General features: G+C 48.7%; 1 protein-coding gene across 1 annotated transcript in view; it reads right to left on the bottom strand.

The window, feature by feature from the left end:
• Positions 1–17,401, bottom strand: part of RYR2 (ryanodine receptor 2) — a 558,936-nt gene that overhangs the window by 305,643 nt on the left and 235,892 nt on the right. Inside the window, exons 8-9 of the mRNA XM_054584705.1 lie at positions 12,453–12,552; positions 10,889–10,985 (exon numbers count right to left, since the gene is read on the bottom strand). Coding sequence (XP_054440680.1) covers positions 10,889–10,985; positions 12,453–12,552 — 197 coding nt within the window. The remainder of the gene's footprint in view (positions 1–10,888; positions 10,986–12,452; positions 12,553–17,401) is intronic.

Here is a 17,401-nt window from a genome sequence, read left to right on the forward strand (position 1 = left end):
GGCCTCACAGGGTCACGATCCTGAGATACAACTCTTGGTCCATCCCCATGGCACGAAGGGCTTCCAGGCTCACGCAGGAATTGGCCCAGCTGGAGGGTACCCCTTTCCCAGGAAGGGACTGTCCGTTTTCCCTGCCTCCTGTCTCCAGTGTGAAATCAGAGTCCAGGAAAAACAACAGTTTAAAGACCAACTAGTTTACCAAATGGTCTTAGAAACCAAATTTAAACTCACACAACTAAACCATCATCTTCACTGTAAGTGCCCTTACGAACAGGACAACTAAGAAGGAAGACAGTGTCTCTAAGAAATTAGACAGACACTTGGCACCAGCGGCTCCAAGCTCATTATCCCCGGAGACTCAAACACAATTGGCAGAAAAGATGCCAAATTCAAGGGCAGGCCAGTGGATGTGAAGGCACACGGGCACCCACACCGCTCTCCATTTACTGGAGATTGTTTCTGACAAACCAGACAACAAGAAAAAGAAAATGTGCTAAAATAACTAGGCATTCATATTATTTGTAATAAAAAATTTGTAAAGTATCTCCTAGCTCATAAGTCAGAAAAAGTCTAAGTCACTGTAATTTCACCAAAAGGAGTTTTACAAAGATGCACACCTAAGAACCAACAGCACGTGCCTTGTTCAATGGCACCTTGACAATCCCAGGCTGGGGGCTCTAATTTACCTCCACGTAACACATCGTCCCCCATACAATATACCTCATTAAGGAGCTCCTATTTCAAGCTGATCACATAAAGCGGCCTGAAGAGGCCCCTTCCGGTTAGTCTTTTGACAAGTACAATTCTTCCTATTATGTCATCAACTCCACTCTTCATGAGTATTAACAGTATTGTCCATTGAAATAAAAGCAGTGAGTTATTTTTGTATTTTTGATCACAAAATACAATGTAAGTCTTATTCCAGTTGTCAAACCACTTATTTCTCAGTATAAAGAGGCCCCTTGACAGCCAGGACAGTTCATCCTCAGAACCTGCAGCCTAGAAAAAACCAGCATTAGCAGACTAATAAAAGCACAAGCCCTGACAAGTGCTTCACAGCCGACTGTTTGCCAGATATCGGCACAGATTTATGAGAGAAGTTGACACAATTCCAATCTGTGGACCTTAGCGCAGAATCATGAAACAAGGTATAATAAAAGATCCGATGCTGGAAAGGGTCCCTCTATCCACAGGGACCTCTCTACCTTGCATGTGAAGCCACAGGGCACCTTCGCTGGAGGACATCACAGGTGTGAGCCCGTATTTTGCAGGGACAGAAAAGGTACTAAGTCACTCTCACAGTTGATGGTCACTACTTTCCTGAAGACATCAGTCACTTCCTCATATGGGCTTGGGCAAAGTGACTTAACTTCTGCGCCCCTTGTTCCTCACAGGTGAATGAAGCCCATTTCCACTGGGTTCCGGTAAGGGAGGATGGAGGACGTAGCCCAGGGACCTCCTGGGAGAGCCTGACAGGGCAAATGTTGGCTCTGCAGGTCCATGATGATGATGGTGGGGGTGTTATGTTCCATCTTTCCAGACCAGAAGTTAAGGACAGATGTTGTTTGTTGAACTGAACTGTCAGTAGTATCATATACTCATTTATCATCAAAGGTACAATAAGTGGCAACATACAAAAATGCTTGGGACAACGAAATTAGGAAATGAAGCCATAAATGAGACCACCTCTTCGTGAGCCTCTTCTTAGGGTGCTGGCCCGGTGCCGGCATGTTGTCAGCCATGATTTGCACACTCCTTTTGCTTCTGGCAGTTCTATGTAACAAATCAAGTGATTATTTTCCTTATCTCTGTAGTCTTAAAGTTCACGTACAAATCATGCAATGACGGAGGCTGACAAGTCCCCATATCTGCAGGTGGCAAGCTCAAGGCCCAGGAGAACTGGCAGGGACAGGTGCAATCCAAAGAGTGACACCAGGTTCCAGACACAAAAAAGCCGACGTTTCAGTTCCAGTCCAAAGGCAACAACCAACGTCTTGGCACAAAGGCAGTGAGGTCGGAGGAGCCCCGTGTGATTCGCAGAAAAGTCAGCTGTTCGGTCCATCTGGCCTTCAACTGGTGAAACGAGGCCCACCCACATCAGGAAGGGCAACCGGCTCTACTCAGCCTATCAATGTCAATGACAAATATATCCAAAAACACCCTCACAAAAATACCCAAAATAATGTTTGATCAAGTATCTGGGTACCCCAAAATCCAAACAAGTTGACACACAAAATTAAACATTACAATAAGTAATCTTTAGGAAGTCCAATTTATCTAGCTTGAATCATATTTCTAAATATGGAATTATAGTCACATTGTTATTCATTATTTTTTTCCTCCCAAGATAATTATAGATATATTCAACATATTCAGAGCACTTAGCTCATCCCCAAAATACTTCAGTTTGATGAATGAAATATAAGAAACACAAACATTTTATATCTAAATTACAAAAAGAACTATAAGGCATTTTCAATCTGTGTTTCTTCAACATAAGGAAGCATAAAGGAGTATATGAGCTTGGACCCAAAAATTTCAGAATTATCTTCTGGGGGGCAGGCCCCTTGCAGTAAAGGCTTCCCTGCTAGCTGAGTGTGCTAGGAACCCATGTGTATCAGTGTACCAGCTGGTGTGGTTGTGAGAGGCTGCGTTTGGCTTCAGTGATTTTTTTTTTTTTTTTGAGGACTCTTTCAATGCATTTGCCCATTTCATGATGGGTGATTTACGAGCGCACCTGCCCACACTGTGCTGAGTGTTCAGCAGTTTTTGACCAAAAAGAGCATAATCCCCGTGCCCTACCCTCCCTATTTACCGAATCTTGCCCCAAGAGACTTTTTTTTGTTTGTTTGTTTCCCTGGATGAAGAAAGTCCTCAAAGGGAAACACTTTACTGCTGTGGAAGAGGTGAAACAAACAATGGCAGCACTAAAAGGCATCAAAATCGACAAGTTCAAAAACTGTTCTGAGCACTGGAAAAAGAGTCTTGATAGGTGTATTACGTCAAATGAAGAGCACTTCGAAGGTGACTAAAGTTTAAACATGTAAGAATAAACACCCAATTTTTTATAAATAAATTCCAGGCTTTTTGGGTCCCCCCCCCCATATTATTTTAAAACAGAACAGATGGTAGGCCGAGCACTGCCACAGTGCCGTGGACTCCACCTTTTCCCGTTTCCCATTTTCCATGCGACTTAATGCAACGAAGGGCACTGCGACCAGGGTCCAGCTTCTCCTGCATTTTTGTCCTGAGAGGGGCTAGAATATGTACCAAAAGCTGAACACCAAAATAGAGCACAACAATAAGAAAAGGTCTCTTAGCCAGTCACATCAAATTTTGATAACGAATCAATTATACAACTTGAAAATAGAAAGGAGTAGCTTACCAGCCTCTGAAGATTGCCTTGTTAATTCAAATGCTTGTGACATGTTAATGTAGAATTCAGGAGGGACAAAAGTAGCTTTATCATATTGCATTATTTTAGTTACTGTAATGCAGGGTTGTAACATAATATCAAAATCATTCATTTTTCCTAACTTAATGTTTAATGAGTACATCATGGATGACAGAATTCAACGCCCCTTTGAAAATGTTTTTAAACTTAAAATCAGTGTTTTTTGGAAATCTCAATGAAATAGATAATAAAAGCCATAATTGCTATCTGCAGAACTATCACTATTTTTTATCTCAAAAGAAATGTTTGGCTTCAATATATGTGGCACATGTGATTACTTTTCTTTTTTGTACATATAAGGTTATTAATTAAAATACCACTGAACATTCACAAAACCCATCACAGCAGCAGGCTAAAGAATAAAAACCATAATATCCTATCAGGAAATACAAAAGCATTCAATAACATCCGACATCCATCCGTGATAAAGTTAGTAAACTGGGAATGGAGGGAACTTCCTCAACTTGAGGGAGATTATCTACAGAAACGCTGCCGTTCACACAATCCTTCACAGTGAGAGCCTAGGGCTTCCCCTCTAAGACGGGCCGGTCCATTCCGGGCTCACCCCGCTTCAGGGGTCTCGAGCCCCCTCCTAACGTCCCTGTTCTCTGCTGGGTCCTGTACTGCCGTTTTGATCACGTCCATTGTGACCCCCAGTGCCTCTGCTCCCCTCCCCAGCCCCGCAGCCAGTGCCGTCCCCTGGACAGAAGGGGCTGGGGCTCCCGCGGGGGCTCAGGGGCCTCCCCCGGCTGCGGCCTGACGGCAGGGGCTCCCCGCAGAGAAGGCTCTTGGCCAGGGCCTGAGGCTCCCCTCCCAGCCCTTCTCTCCGCACGCCGGGGGGTCCGCTGATGCAGCCGGCCGTTCTCCGCCCTCAGGAGCCAGCAAAATGACGCACCCGGGGACCTCACGCCCTTCTGAGTCAGCCAGGGGGTCCTCAGTGCAGGGTCCCGCCTGGCCCGGCCCTGCTCGAAGGGCAGGAGGACACGCACGCTCCTACGACCTAACTTGTGAAAGGACGGTGATGGCGCTCCCAGATGAACACCCGCTTTTCCTGAACACGGTGCTACTGAGACCCAACTGACTGTCGGTCCTCCGTGGAGGGCTGCGCTCAGGGACTTCCAAACCGGGCGCTCGCCCACATCCCTCCAACACGCAAGGCCCCAGTGAGCCTCCGGGGAATCAAGTTCAAGGGGCCGAAACGCAGTCCCAGGGCTGGAGGGTCATTCAGGGTGCCATGCCGAGAGTTCCTGCCTACACACTTCACCGTAGAGTTTCTGCTCCTGCCACCGCCCTCCATGCCGGTGCCCAGCGGGGCCGCAGGCAGGGGCCCCAGCAGCCGCGGGAGCCTGCTGGTGTCGGACCCAGACCGGGACAGCCTGCCGAGCGGGGCAGCGCAGCGCTGCGCGCTCTCACGGGGCGGAGCTTGCGACCGCGTTGCTCTTGGAGTTGCCGCCCAGGCAAAGAGGTGTGTTTGGGGTGACACACCTGTATAAAATGCCAAGGAGCTGCCTGGATTAAAACCGTTAATGTCCTTCTATCCACTTGATATGAAGAGACTCATGTACACAGGACTAGGCAGAGAAGGCCACTTCCACTTTTCACTCCTTACACAATACGATACAACCACAGAGGCATTTGGAAATTAAAAATAAGAGAAAACTCTTATTTTTTTTTTCCAAAAGGAGTTGCTTATATCTAGGTTAAGTTAAATAACCTAAATGTGGACAAGTAGAAATGGTCTTGAATTTCACTGAGAATATGGAGAGATTTCTTTTATTAATGTCAATTTTAAATCCACTGTCTCTTTTTCAATGCACTCACTTTAAGTGCATCAAGTACCTCAGTTGTCTTTCATTTTTACTGAGATTCCTGTGAATATTTCCAATCCTTTGCCTTCAAACTTGCGGCGCATTCCAGCCCGGTCACCCCCGGAGAGTGTGGCACCCGGCCAAGTCCCACTGCCAGGAGGACGGCCGGAGCCAGGGCCAGGGCCTCTGCTCCGGGGGGAGGCAAGTGTGGGGAGGCGAGGGAATCTCCCTCAAGGCAGAAGAGGCAAAGAAGAGGAAATCGCTCTCCTTGACATCCAGTCGGCAAATCCATCCCACTCCCAGGCCCAGGCCGAAAGGCAGGAAGGGGCGCGGGCGGGCACCGGGCGGTCAAGGACGAAGAGAAGCCTGTGCGCTGAGGCCGCCCTGGGCCGCCCTGGCGCTTCCTCCTGGGCAGGGCCTGAGCGCACCCGGTCCCACAGGGCTGTCAGGCATCCACCCGGCCGCGTGCCCAGACACAGGCCATGCGCCTCCCTCAGCCGGGCTGAGACACTGAATTCATTAATCAAACCCATCTCATGCCTTATCAATTATTCACAAGTAAAGCTCATTAAATCATCATAATATTAAAAGGGGCACAGAGGCAAAATACATTTTCCTGCATCCATGTGGCAGGGCTCCTGCCTGCTGAGTCACATTCTCGAAAGCAATTGTAGCATTTATTCCCAGACTTTGCCGGAAACTGTGCCTTAACTGCCCTGCGTTTGAAAGTTACAAACAGAGCAAGTCCGTGCCTAGCGTAATGCCTGGAGAGCTGCGGAGGGGAACCAGCCCCCACTTCTGTCCCCCCACCCCCCACCGCTCGCCCTCTCTCAAACACACCTGCAGACGTGAACACTCTCCATTTCCTCCTCTCGTCACTTTTCTCTGTAGCTCTTACCAGCACCCACTGCATCTTGTCCGTATCACCTGTGTGCATTTATGAACAAGCACATTTGTGTTTGTGTTGTCGCCTGTCTCCTCTAGAATGTAAACTCCTCGAGGAGGGGAATCATCTTTGTATGTGCTACTATAACCCCTGAACCCAGAACAAGCTAGTCGTGTCGCCATTTTTTACTGAATGAACAAAACTACTTATGAGCTATATGGCAAAATCTGTTTTAACACAAATAATGCATCTCAAAAAATGTTCCCCTAATACTGGTTTCCGAATCACAGGTCTTGAATAGCAACTCTGAATAATATTCCCCTAATTTATTCATTTTAAAATTTATTAAAAGTATGGCATCCTTAATTCGGAGGGTGCATGTTTAATCCCTGAGCATGTGTGCACATTTCATTAGTCACATAACAATGGACGGAAATAATAAGACACAATCCAGAGACAGAATGTAGAACAGAATAGATTCCCATGTAAAATATTTCACCCTTGATGTAAAAACTGATAATCGAATCCCAAGTCTCCTGGATGAAAGCTTATTTATCTTTTTTCTTTTTCAATTACAGCCGACATACAATGCTATATTAGTGTCAGGTGTATAGCATAGTGATTAACAGCAATATCATTTAAGAAGTGATCTCCCTGATTATTCAAGTACCCACCTGGCACTGTCCATAGCTATTACAATATTATTGACTGTCTTTCTTTGCTGTACTTTACATCCCTGCGACTATTCTGTAACCATCAATTTGTGCTTCTTACTTCCTCCCCCTTTTCCGCCCCTTCCCCTCTGGCAGCCAACAGTTTGTCGGGTTATTTCTGAAGCAATAATGAACGCACTGCGTGGCCCCTGGCAGACCCCAGAACCCGCGTCTCCCTAACCTGCCCGCTCTCACTGCCCGAGGAGGGAAGGACTGAAAACCTGCAATTCGACAGCCAGCACCCGTCGCGTCTCTCCCTTCCGCCTCACTGCTCGCTTCTGCAGGTCACGTCTGCACTGCTTTTGCTGTTGTCTGGACAATTGTGCACCAGTAATGTTACAGCCATAGGTCTCCCTGGGGAAACCTCAAGAAACTTAAAACAAAACCAGTGCTGTATTTCAGGAGCATGTCAGAACTTAACCCATGAAAGGAACGTGAGCAGGGAGCGTAGGGAAAAATGCTATTTTGTAGGTGTCACTTTCCAATCTAATGCCATTTAATTAAATGACATATATGCTCTTCATTGTAACAGTGTTTACTGGTCTCATGACAAAGCAAAGGGAATCACGTACACACAGACCCAACGTGAAGAGGAAGTTGGAGACATCTGCCGGTACGGAACCTGCCGTCGAAGTGCAGCTTCAATTGCCACAATTATAACTGTGTATCTTCAATAACTGTCAGTGGAATGGGGCCCGGGCAGCTTGACGGACCATTTAGGAACACAGCAGTCATGGCAACGTGTCCCTAAAGGACTCAGGTGTCACTCTGGCTGTCTCCTTAACCAGTCCACCACTGCTTACAGCAAACCTGATTCGACTTCAGTATTTCACTTCAACAACAGGGCACATTCGCAAGGAGAGTCAGATCACATCACAGCAAGGAGCGATGAGGAAAAAGAAATTTTACACATTTCCGTGGAACTGGTCCAGCTCACAAAACACTGTCCAAAGTCAAATTGTTTGTTCTTTTTTAAAATAAATAGAACACATGTTTTAGTTTGGCTTCATGTCCCCACTGACAGGCTCCTATAACTTATCGGGCGGCACTGTCCCTCTCCCGCCAGTTCAAGGGCCACCGGTACATTGGGGTGAGGCCAGAGGGAGCCAGAGACATCTCCACGCGATGACAGTGACAAGATTTGAAATAATAAAGTGTTCTATAAATGTAAAAATAAAGGAGTTATTTTTATCATTATATGCAAATAATGGCTCGATCTCACCATGTAATCAAGACAAGTACAACTCCACTTTCTGAAGAACATCCGTGGGCGCCTGCTGCCCACTTCTGACATCTCCGCCTCCAGGCATGATCTGAGGGCCATGCTGGTCTAATTTCACCCGTGCAAACATGCTGTACAAAGGGGCACAGGGAGGGGTTCTTACTGATGCCACCACCCGGGATGAGCTGTGACACATCGACCTCAATGTGACACAGAAATTATCAACATCGAATCAAGAACAATATTGGGGAGACAGGCTTCAACGTGGATGTGATGGGAAAGTCGGTCCAGGACAATATTAAATGTCTGAAATCCCCCTGGTTTTCTCTGCAGTCACAGCCAGCTGTCTGCAGGGCAGGGGGGAGTGCGCGCGGGACAAGGCCGGTTCAGGGACATGCCTGGTGACACACGGACGCTCGGAGCCCCGGACAGGGGGACCGCTGCGGTCCCTGCCAGCAAGCTCAGGCGAGGAGTCTGGGATCTGATACCGAATATCCTGATTTGAAAATAAAAACATCCAACTATTAAAACAAAACTGCTCATCCGTCCCTGGCCCCAGCCCCGGAGCATGAATGAAGGGAGCCCTGGCTTGGCACAAAAGGACCCGAGGTCTGCTTGCACGTAGCCAGCGCCTCTCCCTCCGACTCTGCTCTCCGAGGTGGCCACCCGCATGCCCGGGGCCCCTGCAATTTTCCCACATCTCACTAAAGGCTGCTCTTATGTCTAAATAGTAACATCAACAATAAAAAAATGTGTTGGCCTTGTCATAAGCATCAAGCACGTTGCAGGCACGGTCTCACTGAATGTTCACAACACCCATGTGAAGCAGTGGCTGCTGTGTATCTGTCTGCTCTTTACAGAGAAGAAAAGGGTGCCGACGTAAGTTAAGTCACCCGCACACGTTGCACAAGTAGCCGTGGACTTCACTAGAAGCCTCCACGTGTCTGCAGAACAAGAGCAGGTCAGGACCATGCGGTCCACGGCCTCCCTGAGCAGGCCCCGGGCCGCGGCGCGGCCGCGCTGCCCTGTCTGCGCGCACCACCACGGCCTGTCCGGCACCGACGCCCGCCTCTGCCTCCGCCGACCACCGCCCGTCACTCGGAGCCCTGCTGACTTCTTGCCTCCCACGTCCTGCCATCAGCATCGTCCAAGACCCTTCCTTCACCATCCCCCCTCCGCTTGGACCACCCGAGGCTTTGCAGGCTTTTTAAAGTAGCACCAGATTGACACGCTCACCTCCCAAACTCAGCTCCTCCCTCCCATCCCCCACGCTCCCAGTGCACCTGAGATCAAGGCCCAGGCCCCGCTTTGTCTCAGTCCAAGGCTCAAACGTTCCTGCGCGACGCCCCACAGACCCTCTGCGCTCGCCACCGGCCACAGCGCCCTTCGTCCCCACCCCGCCCGCCTCTTCACTGTGTCATCGGCTGCACTGGACCTGGCGTGTCTCCCGCAGCCCGCACTTCGCGCATCCCCGCACCTGGCTGTCCACCGTCCCGCTCCAGGCTCCTCTGCTCCCGGGCCGCTCACGTGGATGACAGCACTGGCCCCCTCCCATCGGTCTCCCTGATTCAGAGCCTTCCCACCTCTGCCAGGAGCCCCTCGCGCCCCGAGGGCTGCGCTTTTAAACAGGGTCTGACCGCCCGGGGGCAGGGCAGATTGCGGAGTGGGGGGGTGGGGGGGCAGGGCTGTTCCCTGCCTGGCTCCTGCCTCCGGCCAGTCCTCCCCTCATTACGTGAGAACCACGGTGGTTCCCAGAACTTGGCCACCCCTTTCTTTGCGTCTTTGGCTCATTCTTCCGTCTGGAATCAGTTTCTCAAACCATCTGCCTTCTGAATTGTCAACACCATCGGCACTGGCTTCCTAACCTGCTAAAAGCAGCATTTTCAGTTCAGAGAATCTTCCAGACTCTGCGTTTCACGCTTCACTGGAAGCCTTGCCCATGTAGGGGCAAAGGTGAGACAAGCGTCCAGACCACAGAGACCTTTCCCAGGTGAGCAGCCAGGTAACGACTACTGGCTTCCTAAATGGTCCCTGTATGTTTCTTTAAATTACAAAAAGAAATATGTATGAAACAGTAGTTACCTAAACGTGTACGTTAACGCTTTGAGAAACATCCCCAAAACTTAAACACATGCAATGCATCGTCCACACAGTGCCTTGTCACAGCGACCTCTTATGTACGTGTTAAATCACCATGTTCATCCACAAGTTCACGAGGCAAAGCAGAGCATTCAAATCATCCGAAACACTTACCTGCTTTTGCATTAATTGTGCACTTTCCCCAATGACCCAGACTACATTGATCTTGGCCTAATGCCAAATACTAACATGAGAGAGGTGCTATAATCATGTAAAATATTAGGAAAGTGGTCAATTCTATTACCTTTGGCAGTAAGGTGGAGGTAAGAGAAAAAGGTCCTAAACTTCCGTACAATTTGAGAACTTGGATCTTGAATCTGAACACAAGGCTAAATGTTCTAGAAAGAGAATTAATCAGAACTAATGAACATCTACTGAAGCTTTAAGTATTTTGTTTAACGTGTTCACTTCTCCAGCTTGGTTTATTGAATTCCATGCTTCTTAGCATGTTTTAACTTTTTTCAGCAACTCTACTGATAGATAATAAAAAATTTAACGTGAGAAAGAAGTTCTAAGCTGGCCAACAGATGAGTCACTGCAGGGGACAGATGACATTAGTGGGCCACTTCCTATCATGCTAATGGCCTGAACAGACAAACCCGTGGTTTAGAAATGGTACCAAGGCGAGGAACGGCGAGGCCCGGCGGTGCCGGGCTCACCACCCACCTCCGCTGCTCTTCCCCGTGCTCTCCCGAGGGGACAGTGAGGCACTCGTCCATGTGTCCGTGCAGCAGCCTGAGGACGTCCCCACCGATCAGATAGCCTGTGAGGGTTGAAACGCAGTCACACGTGAACTGTCATGGTGGCCGGAGCCATCGCCAAGCCCCACCCTCCGTTTTCACGGACAGAGAGACAGGCGTCAGCGAGGCTTCAGGTCCTGGCCCAAGCTCAGGCGTGATGGGGGCGCCTGCCTGCGGCCTCTTGGCCCCGAGTCCCAGAGCCCCAGTCAGTGACATTCCCCCTGGAAAGACCACCTCGACCCCCTGAACCTACTCCCTCGGCAAGGCGCAGAGCCCAGCCGGCACAGGTGACCGTAATCGGAACAAACGCTGATGCAGGGGCACTGCTGCGACCCAGCTCCGAGCCACCTGGAAGGCGGGAAGTCTTTTTTTTAAATCTTCAATATACACTTTTATTTAATTAATTAATGTAGTGTATTGTTTGCTCTATTACCATTGTCCCAATTTCCTTTCCCCCCTCCCCCCAACCCGCCCCTCTCACCCAGGCAGCTCCCTCTCCCTGGTCCCTGGCCCTGAGTCATTCAGACGCGTGCTTTCATTAATCGGACCAATCCGTTACGTTTCCTTCCACCATTTCCTCCCCCCGCCCCCCCCCCCCCGACAGTTGTCAGTCTGTTCCCTGTTTCCATGTCTCTGGTGCTCTTTCTCTCATTAGTTTATTTTGTTCATTAGATTTCAGTTACAGGTGAGATCACACAGTATTTGTCTTTCGCCAACTGGCTTATTTCACTGAGCCTAATGGTCTCCAGGTCCCTCCAGCCGTGCAAAGGGCAGCAGGAGCGCCCCCTTCCCTCCAGCCGTGCAAAGGGCAGCGGGAGCGCCCCCTTCCCTCCAGCCGTGCAAAGGGCAGCGGGAGCGCCCCCTTCCCTCCAGCCGTGCAAAGGGCAGCGGGAGCGCCCCCTTCCCTCCAGCCGTGCAAAGGGCAGCGGGAGCGCCCCCATCCCTCCAGCCCTGCAAAGGGCAGCGGGAGCGCCCCCATCCCTCCAGCCCTGCAAAGGGCAGCGGGAGCGCCCCCTTCCCTCCAGCCCTGCAAAGGGCAGCGGGAGCGCCCCCATCCCTCCAGCCCTGCAAAGGGCAGCGGGAGCGCCCCCTTCCCTCCAGCCCTGCAAAGGGCAGCGGGAGCGCCCCCATCCCTCCAGCCCTGCAAAGGGCAGCAGGAGCGCCCCCTTCCTCCAGCTGCGCGGTAGCCGGCTGCGCGGGACATTCTGACTGGAGCCTCCCTGGCACCGCCCTGGGCCAAAACTTTGGAAGGGGTAACCCCTGGAAAGCTACATACAAAACACACCCCAATAAAGCTAACAGTAGCATAAAAATAAGGAAAGGTGAGTCTTAACAGAAACTTCCCTTTTAAATAGCAGTTGGCACGGGAGTCGGAAATGTCAGCACCCACGTTGGGAAAGCTCTCCCTCCCAGCGGCTCACTGCCGCACTCCGGGCAGGACCCTCAGCCCTGCGTCGGGACAGACCCGCCGAGCGGCGCGGAGGCCTTACCTTGGGCCGCCTCACTTCCCGAGCTGATCGGGGCCACGCTCCAGAGAGTCTGCTGGAAGGCCGCGTCCACGTGGAAGCTGCCGCCGCCGTAGGACAAGTGCTGCGCGGGAGGAAGCAAGCGAGACGTCACTGCGGCCCCGGGCGCTGTCCGCGCGCCTCCGCCCCCTCCAACCGGGGCAGGCGCCCGGAGCTGCGAGCCCCGACCGACCGCCGCCCAGAAACGAAGGGACCAGCAGAAAACAGCTGGAGTTTCTTTTTGACTTTGGGTGTTTTCTACCTTCATTCTAGGAGTTGTAACTTAAGCCACTGATTAGAAAACACACAAATGAATAAACTAAAATAAATCTATTCATTAAAAGAGACTATTTGGTTTTAAGGCTTACTGATGGGAAAAGCCGTACAGCTAGTGCGTACTTACCATTGAAATTATAAGTTTTTCTACGTATCACACTGTGCTTTCTTTTGACGGTGAAGTAGGGGAAATCTACAGGACCCATGTCCTAGTTTTACCGGGCCCTCTAAGAACTTTATCTGCAATTTGACACAATAGCCATTAGATGGCGATGTTTCCTAATAGGTACCTAAAACCTGACCATTTCACCAAAATTGATACATTACAAATTTCAGATTTTCCTCCTTAAAAATGAAAATGTATTAAAACAGCGCTTTTAATATCTTTGAGAGCCATAATATATGAGTGCTCAAATGATAAATAAAGAACAACAAAATTATGTAACCACTCTAGAACTTTGCAGCCAAATGCCTCAATTATTTTACTGATCTCCCCCAGGCTGCCTCTAGAAGTTCGGACAAACATGGAACAACCTGGGCTCTTGGGGTCCACTCAGAGAACACCCCCAATATTCCTGCCATGTATCTGTGGCGTTTTCCAATGCTGATCACAGCCGAAGCTTTCAAAGACTTGACTATCCCTGAACTTTTCCAGAAACCGGACCCCCAGTGGATGCAGAGCATCGCAGCCTGGTGCTGCGGAACCATGAACTCCGCGGGCCTCGCGATACCCCAGGGGCCTCTTCCACCTAAAGGTGCTATTCTCAAGTCACCAGCAAAACAGGTGTTGTACAATCTTTTTCTTCAAAAAAAAAAAAAAACCAAAAAATTTTTTGATATCCATGCTGTTATCTTACCAATAATTTTTCCAATCAATATGACTAAAGTTTACCTGCTGATTGAGCAGACTTAGCGATAACCTGCTTTGACCGACCCGCTCCTCTCAGCAGCTACCTGCCTTTTTGCCACCTCAGTCTGCCCTGTACAAGCCCAGCTGAGACTCCATGATTGTTCAAATTCTTTACTTACAAATAGATCCTATGCTTCTGCTTCCACAAACAAGAAGCTATCATCACATAATGTAATTTTTCTCTCTCAATCCTGTGAGCTGCCTGATACAGGCTCGCAGTCTAACGATGTTATTCAACAAACAAGGATGTAAAGAAACCAAAGCCTTTAAAGTTGAAGTAGCATAAACCTAAAGAAATATTTTACGTTGTTCCACAAATATACCTATTTTAATGACCTGAGCCAAAATAACTGTGCTCATGCATGCACACACACAGACACACACACACACAGACACACACAGAAAGAAAACTTTCTATAAAACCGTATGGCTCTCACCAGACCATGAGCAGGTGGTCCAAAACATCAACACCTAAATCTTTAGTTTTGAAATCAAGTGGAAGCTCATGCCATATTATGATAAATAAATCAATAAATGATAATTTGTTCATTTGTCATGGTTCATTGAACACAGTATGTACACAGCATTGGGCTAAATATCAATAGAACACCCTCCCCGCCCCAGGGGTGCTTGGAATCTAGAAGGGAAAGCAATATGCACAAAATGCTACAAGCCAGTACTAAAGAACAGCATGTGAATTGTAATCCAAGTTCTACAGGAATTGCAAAAAAAAAAAAACCACTTTAGCCAGCCTAACTGGGAGCGGCCCCGCGCTGGGGGTGGAGGGCAGGCAGCATTTCCACAGGTGAGATGGGAGTTCACGGGGCTGAGGCCCGGGGGGCTGGGGGCACCGACCCGGGCCGCACATTGACGTACTTAGATATGTTGTCTCCAAATATATCCATACATAGGTCGGATTTGGGTGTGTGTAGTAATAATGTTAACTTGCTAAGTGTAAATATTTAAAACATATCAAAATTGTTGTAAACCACTTTGCAGATTTGCATTTTCAGTTCACCAGAAACCTTGTCATTGGCAGTGGCCGGGGCCTCGCTGGCCCTCTGAGAGGCTCAGACAAGGGGACCAGTGTGACAAAGAGAAGGTGAACCCAAAGAGCAGAGATACAGGGACAACAGGGCAGCGGAGAGTGGCCGTGGGCTTATGGCAGGTGCTGACAGAAGGTGAGAGAGACGGCCTGCCAACAAGGTGGTGGCAGATCGAGGGCCCTACACTGTAGACAGAGAAAAAATGATAAATGTGAGAGAACCGTAAAATCGTGAATATTTCAGACTGTGGGAGAAAGTCCGAAAGTGTCCTTAAGAACGTATTACACCATAAAAATTCTAAACAATGTTGACTCTTCTCAAGAGAACATTCTCAAGAGGCATAGCGATTTGAAATGCTTCTATTTACGCTTAAACAGCAAAGGGAACTCTGAGTCAGACCAAGGTCATTAGGCCTGTAGTATTAAATATTCAAAATGCAGGCACGGGCAACAAAAGCAAAAATAAATAAATGGGATTACATCAAACTAAAAAGCTTTTGAACAGCAAAGGGAACCGTCAACAAAATGAAAAGCCAACCAACTGAACGGGAGAAGATATTTGCAAATCATACATTCCATAAGGGACTTGTATTCAAAAACATTAAAGCACTCCATACAACTCAATAGTAAAAATAGTAATAATAAAAATGATGATGATAATCCAATTAAAAATTGATTAAAAAACCACCTAAATACACATTTTTCAAAGAAGATATACAAATGGCCAACGAGTTACATGAAAAAATGTTCAACATCACTCATCATCAGGGAAATGCAAATCAAAACCATAATAGGATATCACCTCACATCTTTCAAAACTGCTATTATCAATAAATCAACACAAGTGTTGGCAAGGGTGTGGAGAAAAGGGAACCCCAGTGCACTGTTGGTGGGAAAACAGTATGGAGTTACCTCAAAAATTTAAAAACAGAGCTGCTGTAGGATCCAGCAATTCTACTTGTGGGTATTTATCCAAAGAAAACAAAAACACTAATTCAAAGAAATATGTGCACCACATACACTGCCTCCTTGTTTACAGAAAGCCGTTAAAGCAACAGCAAATGGCTCCAAAGGAATTATTTTTCCTCTTGGATACTGCTGAAAAGAGAATAAAGGCCTCATTTCATATTAGAATATGAAACGGTAAGATGAGAAAAGACATGACTTGGGTGAGTGGTTTGCACCCACCTCTGGTGAGAAGGCTCTCTCCTCCTGGGTAACTGGGTGCCCAGTCTGAGTGCAGACGCAGCAGAGGGCGCAGGAGCAGAGGCGCTGCCTGGGCCCGGCCCGCCCAGCCCCCCTCCCCTAGGCCCAGCGCCGCCCCCGGGCAGGGCCCCTTGCCAGGCCCTCCCAAAAGTCCAGTCTGCGCGGCACCCGACAGCCTGGTTCCCTGAGAGCAGCAAGATCGCACTTAGATCGTTGGACCATCACTGTCAGTGAAGGAAAACTAGATCAAAATTCAAGACAAACTAACAACCGAAAAGTTAAAAAATCAAAGGCTGAAAATGTTTGCTTTTAGTACTCAGTTTAAACTAATTTACTTATTTTTAACCACATCAGCACCTTCTCAGAGCACGAACCTCGCTTTCACCCGCAGACCTTCATTTAAAATCAGTTCCGGGGCTCTTCGCTCCTTCCTTCCCGACTCTGTTTTCTTTTGCCTGAATGTCTGCAGTTTCCTCAAACATTCTTAACGGGCATAAATCTCCCATGTAAATAATAACCACAACTCACTAAGCAATTATTAATACTTGCGCTGTTCACGGAGCTAAGCGTCTTCTTTGGTCTAAAGCATTTAATCCTCTTTACCTCCCTGGGAGCTAGGCCCGTGAGGACCCCCACGCAGATGAGAAGCCGAGGGTCCCAGCAGGTCCCGCCCAGGCCGGGCTCACCCGAGCCGGGGGGAGGGGGGTTGTGAGTGTGCGGGGTTCTGAGGGGTGGCAGGGGACACGGTGGACGAGCCCACCCGGCGCAACAGCACCACGCGCTGTTTCTGACATGTCTCGCTCACCACCCGCTGTGATGTCATGGAAATTTTACACACTTTTTTTTATGTGTTCACTTACTTTTCAACCTTAAAATAAAAATAACACTGTTAGTTCACTGCTGCTCGGCCCGCGGTGGCAGAGTAGTCTGAAGGCAGAGGGGCCTCGGGTCGCAGCCCCCACTGAAGGCCGCCTGCGCCCCACGGCTCGGGCCGCCAGATGCACTGCACCAACCACTGAGCTGTTCACCCACAAACTCTTAAACAACACGGAAGTAAGGCCGATGGAAAATAAGTAGTTTATAAATAATAGGAACGTGTTATGCTGGCATCTTTCACCCTTCCACTGATTTCAATCTGCAAACTGCTGCACACGATTCTTCTTTAGCAAAACCACAATTCACTAAATAGGTTTAATTAAGTATACACTGGCTTCACCACAAAATTAAAGGTACTTCCAATGATTAAACATAAACTTTCTTCACTCTCCCATTTCCAGCCCCTACCCTTTGAAACAAAGCAATGTCAATGGCTGACTTCCACTTTTTAAGACGTTGTCTATTTCTCCTTTCTTAACATGGCAAGTGTTTCTCACGTAAGACGGCTTTCGCCACTGTCCCCAATCAGCAATCACAGCCTCACTAACACAGCCCACACACCGGCTGCAGAACGGGGTCCGCGAATTCCCGGTTCCCGGCGAGCCTGCGTGGAGCGCTTCA

Source organism: Pteronotus mesoamericanus, unplaced genomic scaffold (genome assembly GCF_021234165.1).
Source record: "Pteronotus mesoamericanus isolate MK-2021 breed Mesoamerican mustached bat unplaced genomic scaffold, CSHL_Meso_final contig_120, whole genome shotgun sequence".
NCBI lineage: Eukaryota > Metazoa > Chordata > Mammalia > Chiroptera > Mormoopidae > Pteronotus > Pteronotus mesoamericanus.